The sequence below is a fragment of the Pipistrellus kuhlii genome, unplaced genomic scaffold, assembly GCF_014108245.1.
Source record: "Pipistrellus kuhlii isolate mPipKuh1 unplaced genomic scaffold, mPipKuh1.p scaffold_m20_p_3, whole genome shotgun sequence".
NCBI classification, from domain to species: Eukaryota; Metazoa; Chordata; class Mammalia; order Chiroptera; family Vespertilionidae; genus Pipistrellus; species Pipistrellus kuhlii.
In genome coordinates this window covers 106,799,704-106,820,242 of record NW_023425529.1, presented here as the reverse complement: position 1 = coordinate 106,820,242, position 20,539 = coordinate 106,799,704, and the positions used below count along the sequence as shown (strand labels likewise).

Sequence of the window (20,539 nt, the reverse complement as noted above, 5' to 3'; positions counted from 1 at the left end):
AGTGGTTGAGCATTAATCCATGAGCCAGGAGGTCATGGTTCCATTCCTGGTCAGGGCATATGCCTGGGTTTCAAGCCGGATCCCTAGTGAGGGATGTGCAGGAGGCAGCCAGTCAGTAATTCTTTCTCATCATTGATGTTTCTCTCTCTCCCTCTCCTTTCCTCTCTCGGAAAAAAATTAAAAAAAAATTTTTTAATTCATCTGTGAAGTCATCCAGTCTATGACTTTTGTTTATTGGGAATTATTTTTTTTATTACTGATTTGATTTCATTGGTAGTAATTGGTCTGTTCAGATTTTTCGTTTCTTCTTTTTTTAAAGTTTTTCTTTGTTGTTAATATTATTACAGATGTCTACTTTTCCCCCCATTGACCCTTTCACTCCAATCCCCAGGCCTACTGTACTATTTTTTCTGTCCATGGATTATGCATATATGCATAAGAGTTTTTTTAGTTGATCACTTTCCACCCACCCTTCCCTGTCTTCCCTATGAGATTTCACAGTTTCTGGATCATTTTATTCATCAATTTATTTTGTTCATATATGAGTGAGATCATGTGATACTTGTCTTTCTCTGACTGGCTTATTTCACTTATTATAATACTGTCCAGGTCCCTCCATGCTGTCTCAAAGGGTAAGAGATCCTTCTTTTTTACTGTTGCATAGTACTCCCTTTTGTAAATGAACCACAGTTTGTTTTTTTTAATCTACTGATGGGCACTTGGACTGTCCCAAATCTTAGCTATTGTAGATAGCACTGCTATAAATATAGGGGTGCATATGTTCTTTTGATTGGTGTATCAGGATTCTTAGAATATTTTCCTAGAAGTGGGATCACTGAGTCAAGTGGCAGTTCCATCTTTAATTTTTTTAGGAAACTACTGTCTTCCACAGTGGCTGCACCAGTCTGCATTCCCACCTACAGTTTACTGGGGTTCTCCTTTCTCCACATCCTCACCAGCACTTGTGATTCATTTTGTTGATGGTAGCCATTTTGGGAGTTATAAGATGATACTTAAGTGTCCTTTTAATTCGCGTTGCTCTGGTAATTAGTGACTTGGAGCATTTTTTCATGTGTCTCTTGGCCATCAGTATGCCCTCCTTTTTGTTTTTATTTTTTTTAAAATATATTTTATTGATTTTTTACAGAGAGGAAGGGAGAGGGATAGAGAGCTAGGGACATCGATGAGAGAGAAACATCAACCAGGTGCCTCTTGCACACCCCCTACTGGGAATGTGCCCGTAAGCAATGTACATGCCCTTGACTGAAATCGAACCTGGAACCTTTCAGTCCGCAGACCGAAGCTCTATCCACTGAGCCAAACCGGTTTCAGCATCCTTTTTGTTTTTAAATATTTATTGTTGAGAATATTACAAATATGCCCCTTTTTTTCTCCATTGCTCCCCACCACCTGGTTCTCATTCCATCCCAGGTCTCCACCATCCTATTATCTGTGTCCATGGGTTATGCATATATGCATATAAGTTCCTTGGTTAATCTTTTTCTCCCTGACCCCTTTTCCCTCTGATATTTGTCAATCTGTTCCATGTTTCCATGCCTCTGGTTCTATTTTATTCATCAGTTTATTTTGTTCATTAGATTCCTTATCATTTTTATTTTAAATTTAATTATCGATAGATATGTATTTTATTCATATTTTTATCTCTTCTTCTTGTTCTTGTTCTTCTTCTTGTTCTTCTTCAGTTGCTTTTCTGTTGCTGCTTTTTAAGATTATTTCTTTGTCTTTAACCTTTGGCATTTTAATTATGATGTGTCTTGATGTGCCTCTTTGGGTTCCTCTTATTTGGGACTCTGCAAGCTTCCTGGACTTGTTAATCTATTTCTTTCACAAGGTAGGGGAAGTTTTCTGTCATTATTTCTTCAAATAGGTTTTCAATATCTTGCTCTGTCTCTTCTCCTTCTGGCACCCCCATATTGCGAATGTTGATACGCTTGAAGTTGTTCCCAAGGCTCCTTATACTATCTTCAGATTTTTGGATAATTTTTTTTTCTCTTCTGCTTAGGTGTTCTTTGCTTCCTCATATTCCAAATCCTTTATTTGATTCTCAGACTCTTCTACTCTACTGGTGAATCCCTATAAATCATTCTTTATTTCAGTTAGTGTATCTTTCATTTCTGACTGGTTCTTTTCTTTGTCATTGATGTTCTCACTAAGTTCCTTGAAGTTGTCACTAAGTTCCTTGAAGCTCTCATTAAGATCATTGAGCAACCTTATAACCATTGTTTTGAACTTTATATCTAGTAGTTTGCTTGCTTCCATTCCATTTAGTTCTTTTTCTAGAGATTTCTTCTGTTCTTTCATTTGTGACATGTTTCTTTATCTCTGCATTTTGATTGCTTCCTTGTGTTGGTTTCTATGTATTAGGTAGAGCTGCTACGTCTCCTGGAATTAGTGGCCTTGTACAGTAGGTGTCCTGTAGGGCCCAAATGGCTCAGTCTCTCAAGTCACCTGAGCTGGGAACTCACTCTAGGTGCACCTCTGTGTAGCCTGTGTGCACAGTCATGTTGTAGTTGAGCCTTAATTGCTGTTGGTGTCACTGAGAGAAATTGGTCTCTAGACCAGTTGACTATGAGGACCAGCTGTGACTAAAGTGGAAGAGCTGTCATGCAGAAAACACCCCTATAGAGCAGGACTTTCTTCAGTGTGGCTTTGGTGCTCACTGAGTCTGCCTTTTGAGTGTGTCACTTATGGATGTGTAGAGTTGTAATCTGGTATGGTCTGAGTGCACTGGCTCTGGGGCCTCCTGGGAGGAGTAAAGTCAGCCCATGGGGTAACCTAGCAGGAGCCACAGATCAACCTGTAGATGGCCACCACTTATTGATAGGTATGGGGCATGCTGATGCCAGATGCTGCTTTCTTGAGAGATTTTAGGGAAATGTGAAGAAGCCTAAACCAGAACTGGCCAATTATTTGAAAAGACCACTGCAAGCATCTTGGGTGGGGCTGCAAATTGGATGGGGCAGGGTCTCAGTGAATCACTAGGTTGGAGAAACAGTGTTAGCCACTCAGATTAGGCTGCCAGTCAGCTCTGTGATGAGGTAGGTGTCAGCACAGTAAACAATGGCCCCTTTGAGCACCCCTGTCTGGGAGAAAGTCATCTGAGAGTTCTTGCTCTGATGTTAGATGATCCAGTTCCCCCCTTTATGTCCCTGGATTCCCCTGAGCAGTTGTCTGAGTGCTGGAGCTCAGAGAGAGCTGAACTGTGTAAGTTCACGCACCAGCCCTTTAAGAGGAACTATTTGGGTCTCCAGCAGCCTCTTTGTCACTCGGCCACAATCCCTGCTGGTTTTTACAGCCCAGAGTTACAGGGGCTTCTCTTGCCAGCAATGGAACACTCGCTGGGGGTCTGGTGTGAGGCTGGGACCCCTTGCTCCTCATGGGAGACCTTGCAGTCAAGATATCCCTCTTGACTGGAAAAAAGTGCTGCACATGGTGCAGTACAAAGCTCATTCTGTGCCTCTGCCCCTCCTACTAGTCTTGGTGTGCTTTTTTCTTTATTTCTCTATTTGTGGCACTTCCCTTTAGCCAGATTTCAGGCAGTTCTGAAAGATGGTTGTTTTGTATTTTAGTTATAATTTTGATGTGGTTGTGGGAGGTGGCATGTATTGCTTTTGACCTGTGCCACCGTCTTGGTTCTCTGTATGTCTTCTTTGGAGAAGTATTTATTAAAGTTCTTTGAACCTTTTTAAATTGGATTGTTTGTTTTCCTTTTGTTAAGTTGTATGAGTGTTTTTTTTTTAGATATTTTGGAAATTAACCTTTTATCAGGTGTATCATTGCCAAATATGTTCTCCCATTCAGTGGGATCTTTTTTGTTTCTTTTGCTGTACAGAAGCATTTAGTTTGATGTAATCCCATTTGTTTATTTTTTCCTTTGTAGCCCTTGCCCTTGGATATGTATTGGCAAACATATGGCTATGATAGATGTGTGAGATTTTGCTGTCAATGGTTTCTTCTAGGATTTTTATTATTTTGTGACTTACATTTAAATTTTTTTATCCATTTTGAGTTTATTCTTGAGTATATTGTAAGTTGGTGGTCTAGTTTTATTTTTTTTTGCATGTACCTGTCCAATTTCTCCCTCACCATTTATTGAAGAGATTGTCTTTACTCCATTGTATCCTCTTGCCTCCTTTGTCAAATATTAATTGAGCATAATGGTTTGGCTTGATTTCTGGGTTCTCTGTTCTATTCCACTGATCTATATGCCTGTTCTTGTGCCAGTACCGGGCTGTTTTGATTATAGTGGCTTTTTAAAAAAAATAAATCTTTATTGCTCATATTATCACAATTGTTTCTCCTCCACCCCCCCACCATAGCTCCCTTCCACCCGGTTCCCACCCTACCCTCTGCCCTTACCTTCCCCCCCACCCCACCCCCGCCATTGTCCTCATTCATAGGTGTACGATTTTAATCTAGTCTCTTCCTGCACCCCCCACACCCCTTTCCCCCTGATAATTATCAATCCACTTCCTTTCTTTGCACCTGGTTCTATTATATTCACCAGTTTATTCTGTTCCTCAGATTTTTAATTCACTTGATTTTTAGATTCACTTGTTGATATATATGTAATTGTTGATCATAATTTTTAGCTTTTTTCTTCTTCTTTCTCTTCTTAAAGAATACCTTTCAGCATTTCATATAATACTGGTTTGGTGGTGATGAACTCCTTAGCTTTTTCTTATCTGTGAAGTTCTTTATCTCCCCTTCAATTCTGAATGATAACTTTGCTGGATACATTAATCTTGGTTGTAGGTTCTCGCTATTCATCACTTTGAATATTTCTTGCCACTCCCTTCTGGCCTGCATAGTTACCCCACCTGGTGAAAGAAATAGACTTACAAGTACAGGAAGCACACAGAACCCCAAACTAGAGGAATCCAAAGAAGACCATACCAAGATACATCATAATTAAAATGCCAATGGGAAAAGACAAAAATAGGATCTTACAAGCAGCAGGAGAGAAGCAGTTGGTTGCCTATAAGGGAGCACCCATACGACTATCAGCTGATTTCTCAAAAGAATCTATACAGTGGCTTTGTAGTACAATTTGATATTGAGTATTGTGATCCCTCCAACTTTGTGCTTCTTTCTCAATATTGCTGCAGCTATTCAGAGTCTTGTGCAAGTTAGATAGGGATGTGTCACAGGAAGTCAGGCAAGAGCTAGTGGTGTTCACCTGGCTAACGTAGACTCAGCTTAGGCTGTGTGCAGGGCGGGCTCAAAGCAGGAAGAGTGGTGGTCGTTCCTCCAGCCCTTGCCCTGAAGTCATTCAACTAACTTTCTCCCCATATATCTGTGGCACTCTCCAATATACTGCCCCTTCATGAAGCACAAGTTTAGTGCCCTGTTGAGTGAGTGAGAGTTTGTGATTTGGCCCTTTAAGAAGACAACCTTCCATGCGGGCATATCCCCGGTAGGGGGTGTGCAAGAGGCAACTGATCGATGACTCTCTCTCATCGATGTTTCTAACTCTCTGTCTCTCTCCCTTCCTCTCTGTACAAAAATCAATAAAATATATTTAAAAAAAAAAAAAAAAAAAAAAAGAAGACAACCTTCCAACTACCTCAAAGAATGGGATCCCTGCTGATTTTCACAGCCAAATGTTATGTGAGCTACTCTCTGGCACTGGTGTTTCTAAGGGGGGAACTCTGCAGCTGAAATATCCCTTCAGATTCTTAACCACCACAGACGGGTGCAGGGCCAGCCTGTTTTGGTCTCTACCCTTCCTACCTGTCTCTGTGTGGCTTCTGCCACATATAACCCTTAGTTATAGGATTTCTGTTCAGCTATTCTTCAGGTGATTATACAGACTGATTGTTCTATAATTTGGTTGTGATTTTGATGTGGTCATGAGAGAAAGTGAGTGCAGCATCTCCCTAGTCCACCATCTTGACCAAAACCTAAAGGACCCCTGATTTCTAAAGTGCCTTTAAAGTTTTGCTTTCAAATTTAGACAAATTTATTTTGCACAAGCAATACTAACACTATAGTTTTTAATTTGTGGCATTTCTTTATTAGCGAGGTGCAGTTGCCACTGACTTTAAAACTGTAGCTTGGATAAATTATTTGGATAAACTAAAAATTTTTCATCCTACTAATACCAAGGTTTTGTGTTTCAGGTCTGACTACAGCCACATATCCTCCACCAGCAGTAAGTATGGCTTAAATGCCCGTCAGCATTGTTTCACAGTCCCTCAGTGTCAGTCCCATCCATGCATGGAGAGAAGGTCATCTGTGTGACCCTTGTTTTAATAGTAGGACTTACCAAAGGTAATCTTAACAATAATACATCCTCTAACTCTAATGGTGGAGACTTTTTCAGGAGAATTTGTTTTTTCCTTGGTTGCAGGACTAGATATGCCACTACTTTCCCTATGGGAATTCAGCCTGGAGGAACTAGCTTAGGCTTTATTGGCACAAATGCTTCTAAAACATCTTCTCTGAAGAATCTGAGGCAACCCATTCACTCAACAAACATTTATCAAATATCTGCTAAAGGTTAATGGCTCAGAGCACATTTATTGGGTCCTGGGGGTGGCCCCAACTCATCTGTTGGGCAAATTTCCTCAGGTATTATAATTATTATTATATGTGGTTAAAAAATTATTGGGACTTTGTTTATAACCACATTCTGCATATAGAAGAAGTTGCCTCTGTATTAAATATTAAATCGCAAGTGTGAATCTATTCATGGGAAATTAGGCCTTGAACAATTTACAGTAATTAAGATCACTGTATAACAGACCATAGTCATTCAGACTGATTAAACACTTACTTTAAAATAACAAAAAAGATGTCTTAGGGGAAAACCCTGATCTTTTTAATCAGGACAAAACAGTTCAGTATTTATTATCTCACTATCTGATTAAACTCTCAATTCTAAATAGTTCCCAATTGGAAACACACTTAATTGGGTTATTCTTTTTACAGATGTTCTGGCTTAGCTTTCCTTTGCAATAAGAGACTGTTCAGAAAGCTGTATATCTGAAATTATATTTATTGTCAAGTTATATTAGTTATTAGCATGGATACAAGGAGCAATTTCTGCTTGTTTCAGCCAACTAGAGACTAGAATTGCCCCTTAGTTATTAAGAGCCATTAGTAATAATGAGAATAATGAGAATTAGTAATAATGAGAAATAGCTTTCGTGATTTGCATTTACTCCCTGAAGCTTTTGCATTCCTAACATCAGAGAATGCTCTCTTGAACTCTCAGAGGCTATATTTTTTTAAAGAATGGTTTGTATAAGACACTTTCCCAAAGCCTTTCTCAATTCAGAGCTCTCAAATCAGTCCTCTGGGTCACAACAAAGCACCTCTCCTGTTAGGGAAAAAGGTAATTTGTTTTGGGATGTTTTCCTCTCCGATATTTTTATTGCAATCTCTGAGCTGAAATTTCTCTTAGTGCAACTGGGATCAATAGCCTTTTATTACTCTTTCTTTTCTCTTTAAATATTCCATGACTTCACTCTCTCAATGTCAGGGCTCCTTTACAATTGAGGATGTACATTTATGTGTTTTATATTTTAATTAGGACATGCATCTGGCTACAGATAATAGAGGAAAATGAAGACTTGAATAAATAGGGGTTTCTTTTCCTCTAACATTAAAAATAAAATAATTCCAGAGGATGCAGTGCCAGTGTGGTATAGAAGCTCCTTCAGTCATTATTCTACACTAGGGGTGTCGAACTCAATCAGAGAAGGGGCCAAAATCTAAAATCCAGCCTAAATCGAGGGCCGAATGGTTTACTGAACAGTCATAAACTGTCATTGTGATGGAAACGCAGCAGAGTGCAGTGATGACAGCGCGGTGCGGGCCACATTGCAAGGCCTGGCGGGACGGATTTGGCCCGCGGGCCTTGTGTTTGACACATGTGTTCTACACCATCTTAACTTTTGGCTTCCATCCTCAGGATTGCCTCAGAGTCACAAAACAGCTGTCTCTAGTATAGCCATCACATCCTTGTTCTGGGCAGGAAGAAGGGGTAAGTGCATATAGGTGGTCCCTCTCTGTTTTTGCCCAGTATGGGGCCTGGCCTGCATTTCCTCCCAGCCAGGAACATAAATCCTGGCCACACCCATACTCAGGAGAAGGCCCCTTAAGCAGTCAGTGAAAGATAATAGAGTGGACTCTTTCCGAAAAGAAAACAATTTTTTTTAAGTCTACAGTTTTAAATCTGTCCTTTAAAACATAAATTCAACAGAGTTGCAATAATAAAAAATTTCTTCCAAGTAGATTTAAAACAGCATTTCTCACCCTGGCCAGTGTAGATCAGCTGGTTGGAGTATCGTCTCGTACACCAAAAGGTTTGATTTCCCATCAGGGCACATACCTAGGTTGTGAGTTTGATCCCTGGAGGCAACCGATTGATGTTTCTCTCTCTCTCCATTCCTCTCTCTAAAAATCAATAAGTACACGTAGCATTTCTCCACAAACTATATAGCACACTCAGATGACTAATAGGGAGAAAACTAATATGGTTAGCATCCATCCTGAATGTTTCTGTTCCAGGGTCACTCTCCCTCACAGCTGGCTTGGTGCCTGTGCCCTGTGTGACCAGTTCCCACTTGTCAGTCCTGGGAGTAGCTCTTGCATCTCATTGCATCCCACTGTCCCCAGTCAGCCTCTCTCCACCCAGTCGCTTGTTTCTGGGTAATTCCTGATTCCTGACTGGGATTTGGGCCTTGGTTCTGGCGATTCACTGTTAAGAAATGAATTTTTCTGTCTGCAAGTGGTTCTTACTCCACATTCCCATGATATTCCTTTCCCCATATGTTCCTGAGTTCACAGGGACATAAACGCTTCCTTGGGGAGAACTAGGGATAGAGTCTGTCCCCACGGTTGGCTTTCATCCTTACCAAAATTATCAGAAAAGCTCCGTCCAAAACACCAGTCGCTCCGTTTAGTCATCTTTTGCTTCAGAATGCAGGGGCTGCTTCCTCACGCTGCCTGCCCCTGGTGGGAAAAGAAGGGAGATCATCACCAAGACAAAGTGCAAGAGCAGGGGTGTAGATTTACGGGTCTCAGTCCTGGCTCCACCATGAATGAGCAGTGTGCTCTCACACAAGTCAGTTACCTTCTCTGGGCATCTGTTTCTCTTTGTGGAAGGAGGCTGGATGCCCTCTAAGGACATTTTCAGAAGCTCCAGGATGCTAAGTTGTGAATTTCTTAGAAACTCCTCTAAACAGAGAGAAGAATGAAGGAAAGAAGGAGAGGAGGGAAGGAGTCAAGCATCGAGGAATCTGTACCTTTTTCTTTGTCCCTGAATAGAGTCTAGGATGTGCACCCTCTCTGATGGCCCTTAACATTAATGTCAAATTGAGGTGCTGTTTAGACTGAACCTGACCTTCTGTACTGTGAGTTGCTTGTAGTTGGTGGCAGTAGAGACATTATGGTGAGGGGCAGTTGCTGCTTTTTAATCTCCCTCCCCTAGGAAAAAAAAATGGACAAGGTATGGGGTTGGGGAGGGCACATGGAGAGCCAGGCATCCTTTTTTCCTCAGCCTCATGGATCATGGAATTGCATTACGACTTACTGTGTCTGATTTCCCTTCCAACTGGGGGCTGAGGAAGCTGCTGAGGGGGCTTCTTTAATGGGTGATTTGTTTTGTGGGGGTGAATTTTTTTCTAGTTGCAACTGGTCCATTTGCCATTTTAGATTGATGGTGCAGACAGGTTTTTCCTTTATGCTTCTTGCAAAGCTAAACACACTATTAGCCCTCAGGAGGTCTCAATAAATCATATTTCCCAAGGAAGACAAATTCAATTTAAACTCAGAATTTTAGGCCCACCTTCCTGTTCCCCAGTCCCTTGTTTGGGATGATGTTATCATGGACCTTCTTGATGTGCAGCCATAGCTGCAGAGACCCATCACAAACCACTAAGATGTTGTGCATGTGGATGGATAAACCTGATTCCCTTGTCCGATCTGTCCTCCTTTGTGTATATCAGATAACATCTGCCTTCCAAAGTGACTGTAGGATTAAAGTTGCTACTCAGAAGTACCTTTCCCGTTGCCTGGCAGGTGGCATTTGGTACACCTACAGCTGCCGCTCCTTTGGCTGTGTGGGAAAGAACTCGTAGGGCTGCTTCCCCCCTCCTCGGAATGCTCTGGCCTTGTTCCAGCTTTCCCTAACCATGGAGCAAGGGCCCTGCTGCCAGGGGCTCTTCCCATGCTCCTAAGCATTGAAGCTTTCTGTGGCAAGTAAGGCTTCAGGTTTGAGACTGGTATTCCTGGACCTTCCTCTTAGTCCAGGAGCCATTTAGCTTATAGCTTACAGGTGACACTAATAAACAGTCCTGACTGTTATTTGGGGTAGGTCTGGGAGGGCTAGTCATGAGAACCACAAAATACCAGCTGGGATATCTGCTCACTCCACATTTCGTCAGCTGCCCAGAAAAGGCAGGCTCAGCCTGGCAGAACACATAAAGCTGGAAAACGTGCTCCTCAGTGTGGTCCAGGGACCGCCGCATGAGCATCAGCCTGGAGCTTGGTAGAACGGCAGGATCCCAGCCCTGCTCAGCACCTCCTGAGTCAGGTGGGCTGCTTGTGCTGCAGCTTTGAGGAGTAAAATTGCTCTTAAATCATCCCTAATAGATAAAGTTTATCCAGGCTTCATACTTTTAGAGTTTAATTTTTAAAGGTATAATTTGTAAACTCTAGGATTTGGATAATGTCTAGAGGAAAATATATATTCACTTGATTAATATTTAAATTATTAATAATTTAAAAGAAGAAAATTGTGGTTTATCTTAAAACATGGCAATTGTCCTTTTCAGGCAAGCTAGAGGTATTTGTTTGGGGCTTTTTTGAAAAGCAGGTGTCAGCCTTATGTATAGGATCATGGAGGTAGCAAGTGAAACCTCTGAGATGAATGAAACTACTGAAGCTGAAAGTGTAAGTGCATGTAGACTTGGTGGTTTGGGTTTACATGTTCAGAATCCTCTAAATGGGAACTTGAAAAACTAAAATATATTGCTATTTCATAGTTGATAAGAAAAAAGCAATAACCAAAGATATGCATCAGGAAATCAAAGGCTGAGGAAGTATACCATTCGGACAACTCCTTTGATGCTTTGCTGCTGTTTTTTGTTTGTTTGATTGTTAAATATGGTGTAGTCCTTCTAGCTTTAAAGATGAGATTTTATTGTGTGACTTCAACTACATAGAGGGTGTCAGTTTCTATCCAGGATATGAAAGAGAAATGAAGGCAGATTTCTTAGACCATATTTTCCCCGAGCAGCTTAAGTGACATGGTCTACCAGGGTTGTCAGGACCCCCCAGAGAGGAACAAAAGTGAGAAGCTGCCACTGCTTATTCCCCTGACAAGCCTGGTGTTTTTCTCAATTTCAAATAATAATTATTATCCAGACAATGTATGCTCAATATAGAAAAGTCAGAAAATACAGATTAGCAAAAAGAAGAAAACTCAGAACCCTACCATCCAGAAAGAATCAGTATTTATAATTTGGTGTCTACCTTTATAGGGTTGTTTTTGTTTTTTCCTGAACATCTGTAGTCATATAGACATATATTATTATAAAAATATGGTATGGTAAATTTTTATAGTCTACCTTTCTCTTTTTTAACTAAGTATATTGTGAACATCTTTATGTATCGGTAAACTTCTGCAGTAGTCTGAATATCTCAGTATTGCATTAAGATCTTTCTATAGCAGACTTTATTCACCAGTGCCCTGTTGTTGGTCCTATAGGTTATGTTCATGTTAATAAACATCACTGCCAGGAATATCTTTGTACTAAGTCATTATATGTATTCCTTCATCATTTCCATAGAATAAATTCCTACAAGTGAAATTGCTGACCCCTATGGCTAGGTCATACTCCAAAGGTACCTTTTCATGCTCCCATCTCAGGAGGCAACATCGGCCACAGCAAAGTCATCAGTGCTCTGCACAGGCTTTGTGGAAAGTATCTCCCTCTCCAGTAGACAATTTCTGTCTTTTTTCACCATCAGTATTGTTGCCATTTATCTCTGGGGGGTAACATGTTAGAAATATTTGGGGGATGCTGTGCAAAAAAAAAAAGTTCATATTCACTAAGGGGTACAATACTCAGAATAGATTAGAAAGGTGAAGAGGATCCCATCAATCTTCCTTCTTTCTTTGTAAACCTTCTCTCCTTCCTCTGCATTTATAGGTTTGTTTTGTACGACACACTGCATATAGAATGGCAAGTATGTTCTACCTGCTTCCCCTTTTATTTCTAGCTCACCCTGCCATCTTGTGACATTGTTATTGGTACAAAAAGTAGCGCAGCTGAGATCTTCCACCTGTGCTTGGAAGACTAATTTTTCCTTTTTTGTAACCAAAATAGTTGTGAGAAATCTTTCCTTTGCCTACTATCAGGAGAATTGGGCTTCCTCCGAAGTTACATATTTAACATTTCAGGCTTGAACATAGTTTGGCTAAAATATGTGGGGATCACAGATAATCTAGACTGAGAAGTTGGAAGTGTTTCTGTGGAATGGTGATCCCACTGGGGATCACCAGGTGTGGGATTATAACATTTAATGCTATCCATGGAAAACTCTGCAAGAGTCTTCACAGTCCCATGTTCAGGTATAAAACTAGAACTGCTATATTTCTCTGTAATTGAGCTGAACTTCAGTCTTGAGTAGCAAGCTCACCCCTGGCAGGTGAAGGCCCAGAGCTGCTATGCTTCGGGATCTGCCACTGCAGGTTTCAGCCAGGAGAAGTCCATTGCATGATCCTTCCTGAAGGGACTTTGGTCAGGTCCCTTCCAGACTTCTTCTGTCACCAGGAGATCGGTGGACAACTCCTGAGCTGGAAGAGCTGTCCTTGCAGCATCACACATGTTTCTGCGTTCCATTCGTGGACTGAACCTCCTGCTCCAGGTTTTTGGCTCAGAAAGCCTTTCTGTCTCCCAAACCAAGGCCTTGCAATAGAGAGTCCAAGAGTGTTTCTTCCACGCTGGTTTTAAAAGTACAGAAATTTGACTAACGAGTCTATCTGCCCCCACACTCCCTGAAGCAGTAAACAGCCAGACTCTGCGGGTGGGGGGCCACAGGCAATAAGAAAAGTGTGGGAAAGGGAAACTTTCCTCTGACATTCACCCACTACGTCCTTTAGAACTTAACATCTCCCATTTTACGTTTTTCCTATATTTCTCGGGTGTGAGTGAACATCTTGCTTCCTCAGCTAGGCTGTGAGCTCTGGAAGGGACTGTGTTTCCTCCTGCTTTGCAGTCCTGGGGCTGTCAGCGGGACTAGGCACTTCAGAGCGAGGGGCAGCAGAGGTGCAAAGGGGAGAGCCCCACATTGGGAGTTGGGAGATGTTCATTCTCTTTCTAGACCTGCCACTAACTGGTTGACCTGGGCAAGTAGTCTGACCTCATCTGTAAAATGAGGGGCTGGACTAAATTCCTTACCCGCCTTTCATTTCCTAGTCATGTTCAGTAAGCATGTTTTTTAAATAGGCTGCATGGTACATATATATCATATGGAAACAAGGACCAGGGACTTATCAGTGTCATATTCAAATTGGCAAAGCATTTGAATATTTTATTGGATTTTAGCTCCCTCACAAAATGAGCCCAGAGGCCCCAGTCCCTCCATTGCTAGCACTGATTATTCTGCATTTCAGGTACGCTTTATAAGCATATATGGTGTTTTCTTTCCTAGGAGAGTTGTAATAGCGAGTCATTGTTTATTTGATTTCTCAACATCCTGCCAGCATAAATCCCATTTAAAAATAAATGTTAATTACTGTAATTGTGAGGAATCCTCCTGCTAGCTCTAGTGTAAGACTAAAAAGTCTGGAGCTCCTTGATGAGCAAATCCTTGGAACAGGTTTTGGCTAACATCCTCCTCTTGTATCTGTTTTGCTTTGACAAATGCACTTTACTTCTTAAAACAAGATGGATATTCTAATCCTGTTGTTCAAAAGCCCCTATGTCCAAATCTACAGAATTTTATTGAAGTTCTGGCTTTCTTTGGATGCTTTGCTACTGATGAAAATGATAAGACCTAATGTGGTTTAGAAAGATGCAGAATTGCGGAGTAGAAGAAAGAATTCTGTGTAAAATACTAGATACTTTAATCATTTTGAACCCTTTAGCTTTTATGTACCAAGAGTCTTAGAACATTATTAAGCATTAGACATTGGTGTGTGTCGGGCCTGTGTTACCTTCTCATAAATTTTCAAAATCATTATATTCCTAAATACTTAAATAACTATGATAGGTATGTTTAGTGTTTCCAGCTGCATTTACATATTCTCCAACTAATAACCTGTCAAACTCCTGGTCCTCCTCCATTATTCAGGTCTAGCTGTCTCAGGATTTAAAGTGCCTTTGTCACTACTCTCTGGTTCGTACTTCCTTCCCCTTCCTCTTCTCACCACAGGTCTGTTCTGAATGAAGCTTAGAAATACATTTAAAGTAAAATGAACGTCTCATTTCTATAGTATTTTGTTCTTAAAGTGTCCTACATCCAGAATGAGCTCAAGAAACTCTAGATCCCTGACATTGTTTCCACAGTGGTGATGGAAACTGAGAGGGAAGTCCAATAACCACAGCTACAGCAAAGCCATGTTTTCCCCAGTAGCTTGAGAGTGTGGCCAAGGAGCAGAAAGATTCCATATTCTCCTCTGTCAAATGAAGATACAGGTTTGGGCCTAACCATGTCAGCCGATATTTCATTCTTCAATTAGAGGAAAGTTGTATGAATTCAGACTGGGAGAAGAGAACCTTATTTTCTACATGACGAACACAGTTCAGATCCATTATGTTAAAAACTTATTGCCCCAAGATTCCCACTATTCCCAACCCTGCATCTAACTTGGACTTCACATTGGAGCTAGCACCGGGATTTTCACAGCCCAAAGTTGCAGGCCAACCAACGGCCTTGTACAAATTATAAAATTACTAAGAATTAAGAAAGTCTGAGATTTCATTTAAGTGTTGGCAGGGGCAAAGGGGATTGCTTCATTTCCCTACCCCCACCCCCAATACCTCCCCCTCATTAGTCCAGAGGTTCAAGGAACTGCCTTTAAAAAACTGCTAAGAAAGAAATGAAGGCGAGTCATTCATTATATTCCAGATGAATGGACTCTCAGGGTGAGAATTTGAGAGCCCCTTTCAGAGAGCATTTATTTCGGGCATTCAGGGAAGGCAGCTTCCTGGGGGAGGCTGGCCCTCTTATGGCAAAGCAGTGGAGTTTGTGTTCATTGTCATTCTGAGGTCCCTCTGCCTCCTGCTTTCCAGAAAACCTAGTCATTCTTCACTGTGTCAGCCTGTGCCCTGGGCATGTCTGTGTTGCATATCTGATCCTCCATCTCACCTGGGTTTACTGCCACTGAATCATGTGGGTCTGGATGACAGACCAAGTGTCCAAGCCTCTGAACTGCCCAGTGCCACAGAGTGGGGTATCTTTATAAATGCAAATAATTTTATTCAACCTCTGAGGAGTTTGTTCGACCTCATGCGTATGAGCTTCAAGGGTCTTAAGCCAGGTTCCAAGGCCAAATTCCGCAAACCAGGCCTCCTGCAGCAGCTGGAGGTACCCTTGTTCAGGCTCTGTTAGCTTCCTTAGGGGACACTAAAGGTATTGGTGGTACCTATGGCACTGAAATGCTACTTGGGAATGTATTTAGTTGATGGTAAATGGTTATGTCTGCTGCCTTGGAAACCTCTTATTACGCCCACATTGAACATGGGTCCATCCAGTAAAGTGTCTCTTGCACTCAGCTCCCTACTTCATTTTATACATTTGTTTGTTTGCTTATTGTCCATCTCTTCCACTAGATTATACGTTTTAAGAAGGCAGAGATTCTTTTATTCATCACTGTATCCTACAGTGCCCAGCACATAATAGGTTTACAATAAACATTCCTTGATTAAATAAACCATTGCATCTGAACTGCAAATTGTCAGTGATAATATTACAGATAAAATGACAATGACATCAGTCATTGCCCAAAAATTCTAAAAAGAGGTATCTGAGCTTGTCCTATTCTGAGACTTGGTGAGGTATTACCTTTGGAATGAGAGAATTGGACCTTCGATTAGCTATGCCTGCTGTTTGGAAGGAAATGTGTTTGGGGACATACCAGTTTGCCAATTCTTAGAGGAGGGCCAGTCTGGCAGGCACTGGACAGCTAGAGACAGTGTTGTAGGCAAGAATGGCATGAAGCCCTAGGAGGCAGGAGTGATGGCGAGGGGTTCTGGTGCAGGCAGCATTGAGATGCTCAGTGCAGATCCAGCACCAGAATGGCAACAGGCAGAAAGACCTCAGTCTCCTACACCACACTCAAACCTAGGCCGTCCCTGCAGGCCTGGGCATAATGGTCAGTCCATTCACAGCAGAATCTCCCGCCCACATTGCCTGAAGGAGTTAAGTCCCAATTTCAGAGCCCAACAAGCAGCTGAGGTTCAGATCAGGGTGGATATAAAGAGGACAGACTTGAGAGGTGGGAAAGCACACTGGTGAGAAGAGAGACCCCAAATGGCCTTTGGCAAGTCAGTTTAACATTTCACCTGCATCATGGTGTGTGTGGGTTTTTTTTAAATATATTTTAACTGATTTCAGAGAGGAAGGGAGAGGGAGAGGGAAAGGGAAAGAGAAACATCAGTGTTGAGAGAGAATCATTTATCGGCTGCCTCCTGCATGTCCTCCACTAGGACCACACCCGCAACCCTAGCATGTGCCCTTGACCAGAATCAAACTCAGGACCGTTCAGTCCGCAGGCTATTGCTCTATCCACTGAGCCAGGGCTCATAGTGTTGTTTTAAAGATTAAGTGAGATAATATATGTATTAGAACAGTTTTTGGGAAATAATAAGAGCTTATTACATTGTTGTTATTGTCTGGATTATTTTCTGCTAGACTTAAGAGACAAAAAAAAAAGATATAAAGAAAAAGTGAAATATTGGGGGCGGGGGGGGGAGTGGGGAGTAACAAATACTCAGATTGACAGTACACTTTCTACCTCATAGAAGGCCTGAACTAGTGCAGTACTTAAAGTTGTTTTTGTTTTACGTTATGAAAGGAAAATATCTAATTATGTATAATCACATGGGAAAGACTCTTTCTTGTCCTCTGGGGAAGCGGAATCTAATTTGAAAGCTTTTTAAATACTATGTGGCCAGCTCCTGTCCCCGAACCAGCCCTGAAGAGGCCAGTCATTTGGTCTGCTTGCTCTAACTGAACATGTGCTCGCTGAGGGCCTTGGGAAGACATGTAATAGATCCGATAAAGGCCGAGCACATCCACAGCCATGGCGTCTCTGCTTCTCCGAGGAGGCAAAGAGGCTTTGCATGACAATTAATTATTCACACTTTCTCTCCTCCTCAAACACTTGGTTTCCTATCGAGCTCTCTCCACGGAGGCCAGTTTTCTCTGGGCGTGTGTAACCTAGCACCGGTGACCGTGTGGCGCTGCGTTCCATGGCTCTTAGAGCCTGTTTATTTTAGGCTTACCTGCATTGGGCACATGCTGGCGATGGCTAGGGCATACCACTGCCACTACCCAATCTCCTTCCTCTTCTGGGGCAGCGTTTTGGTCACTGATGTGTCCTGGTTCTTACCGTGCAAAGGCAGGGGCTCCGGAGTCGGTCAGTTGGCTGCACCTGGAGCTGCCCGGGCTAGAGCTTGAGCTGGTGCCTGGCCCAGTGCCTTTCCGCCCCACCCTCTGCTCTGAGGCTGGGCATCTTGCCCTTGAGTAAAGCTGTGAGCATTCACTCATCCGTGCAGGCTCAGGGAGGCCTTTGTTACCATCCTCTGGGAAACCTTTGTGCAGCTGATGGAGGCAGTGTGGCTCCGAGCTCCCTGACAACTCCTGGAGACTCAGAGGCTGCCTTCCTTACCCGGGTCTTCACACCCAGGCCGCTCACACCGTCTCTAGACTTGCTCTGTGTCACTCTCTGCTTTCCTTTCGCTGTTACTCCCCCACCTGCAGTGCTAGCCTGTTTCAGTTTCCCTCAAGGGCAGTGTTCAGATCTAAACCCTTGGGCATGTGCCATCGGGGAGGTGGTTTCTGGATAATCTTTCTAAGAAACCCAGGGCCAGAAGAAAGAGATGTAAATGGCTGTCCATGGCATGAAGTTATTGGCTGGCAGCCAAGAAGCCAGCCGGTTAGAAGGAAGTAGGGGAGCAGTAGAGACAGGTGAAGTAGCAGCAGTGTGGCCAGAGATGGCAGGAGAGTGACAGCAGCTCGTTCTGCTGTGGAATGAATGCCGCAGAGAGCTTGAGCATACCTCTCTGCGGAGCTGTGGGGTGACTGTGCACACAAAGTCAGACGCTGGGCGACTGGGAAAGATTACTCTGCATCTTTGAGCCTCGACTTCCTGCTCTCTAAAATGGGGAGAATAATTGATTCCCCCACACACACATACCTCTTTAGGGTTATTGTGAAGATTAAATAAGTTTATACATGTAGAATACTAAAAAAGTGCCAGCCTGCCGAAACCGGTTTGGCTCAGTGGATAGAGTGTCGGTCTGCGGACTGAAAGGTCCCGGATTCGATTCTGGTCAAGGGCATGTACCTTGGTTGCAGGCACATCCCCATCGGGGGGTGTGCAGGAGGCAGCTGATCAATGTTTCTCTCTCATTGATGTTTCTAGCTCTCTATTCCTCTCCCTTCCTCTCTGAAAAACTAAATAAAATATATATTTTTTTAAAGTGCCAGCCCACCCATACTGAATGTCATCCAAGTGTTAGCAAGTAGTGTCATCACAGGTACATGGCCACATGCACACCCTGAGTGTGGGGCAGGCTCTTTTTAACAGGACTGCCTGACTGCTCTGACAGCCTCTTTTTCTAAACATTCTTTCTGCAATGTGTATTCTTTTTTCACAGAAATCATCTGTAATTTTCTCAAATAAATTTCTTCCTCAAATTGTTTTAGGCTTTTCTGCCCCTCTCCATCCATACTGAGCATTCAGTAATGTTTGGCTTAGTCAGTGTCTCCGCTGTTGGGAGATCAAGGCACCATGGAAAAGTGAAATGTGTGTTACTGGAGTTACTGACTGATGGGAAATTTCCGTGGTTTGCATTTCACTACTTTTGTTTCTACTGCAGTTTTGCTAATAATGTTCAATGAAACAGAAAGTAGCTAGGTGAGCAGAAAGAGCAAGCAAAGTAAAGAACCATAATAATTCATGAATTGGAATTGTTTTTTAAGCCATCATGATTAACTTTTCCTGATTCCAATGAATATGGGGGCACACACTTATGAGTTAACTGCATAAAAATAGGAATATATCCTAAAGGTAACTGGCCCATCTTTTTTAAATTCAGCCCATTACCTCAGCAAAACAGAGGTCCAGTTCCCAACAAGACATTTCTCCTAGAAGCCATTCAGACATCTCAAGCCAACATGGGCAAAGTGGAACTTGTTATCTTTCCCCACAAACCTACCCTTCTTCCAAATATTTCTTAGTTAAGTTAAACATCAACATCAGACCACTTGCTCAAGTTGGAAGTATCAAGGTGTACACTTCTGCTTTTCCTGCTCCTCACCTTCATGCACATGTGCCTCCTAAAAAGCTTCTGCATCCGTGCCCTTCCGAACACCCAGTGACTCTGCCTGCATTTATAATGTTGCTGTGTAACAATCACCCCAAACGGTGGCTTAAAACTGCAGTCATTTATTATTTCCCATGTGTTTTGGGTCAGCTCATTTAGACCAAGCTCAGCTGGTGGCTCATACGATGTGTCTTTGGGTGTCTGAGGTTGGCTGTTGTAGGTGGGCTCAGCTGGGGTGCCTTCGCTCCACGTATCTCTCATCCTCCTTTCTGGCAGCAGTGGGTTGGCTTGAGTATGTTTTTCTCATGGAAATGTCAGAAGCACAAGAAGGCAAGCCAGAACATGTCACTCTTGACTCTTTCTGTTGGCTGGGTGAAGAGGCCCAAAGAAAAGCATTACCTGGGCAGTAATGGTCCTCAACCTCGGTATATAGTCTAACCCAAAATCAAAGAGTGAAGAATCGCACTTCACCCACTTGGTGGGAGGAACTACAAAGTCACATGGCAGAGAGCAAAGGGACAGGGCAGGATACACGTTTTTTAGAGGACTACTGCCTGTGCTTGTGCAAGTCATGCACTGCACAGTTCCGAGGGCACGCTGTTCACACCACAGTCTATGTAAGTGGACTTCCACAGTGCTCAGTGGCACCAGCTTCCTTATCTCCCCAGTGCCGAGTACATATAAATTGCTCGAGAAAGGTGTGAATGAAAGAGTAAATGAGAAAGAAGGTAACAAAAAAACTGAACTAACTATTCCCAGGTGAGATATCTGACAGTCAAAGTTGGGATTAAAATTCAGATAGCTTTTGATCCAACAATATTAAAACCATGTTATTATAGGTACATATGGTAGAATGTATCTGTAAGCTAACTTGGAATGTCTCATTTACCTACAACAACAAAAAGTTACCTTTCATCTTGTGAACTAATCAAGATTATGGCTCCTTAAAGCACATCACACTTCTTAAATGCTATTGGCTGCATAAATGCCCTGTGCATAACACCCTA

General features: G+C 42.3%; 1 protein-coding gene across 2 annotated transcripts in view; it reads left to right on the top strand.

Moving 5' to 3' along the window:
* FAM124A (family with sequence similarity 124 member A) overlaps positions 1-20,539 on the top strand; it is a 66,890-nt gene that overhangs the window by 16,932 nt on the left and 29,419 nt on the right. The window contains exon 2 of one of the 2 annotated variants that reach the window (XM_036457344.2): positions 6,144-6,175. The exons of the other annotated variant lie outside the window; for it this stretch is intronic. Within the exon in view, the coding sequence (XP_036313237.1) occupies positions 6,144-6,175 (32 nt within the window). The remainder of the gene's footprint in view (positions 1-6,143; positions 6,176-20,539) is intronic. 2 annotated transcript variants of the gene reach the window in all.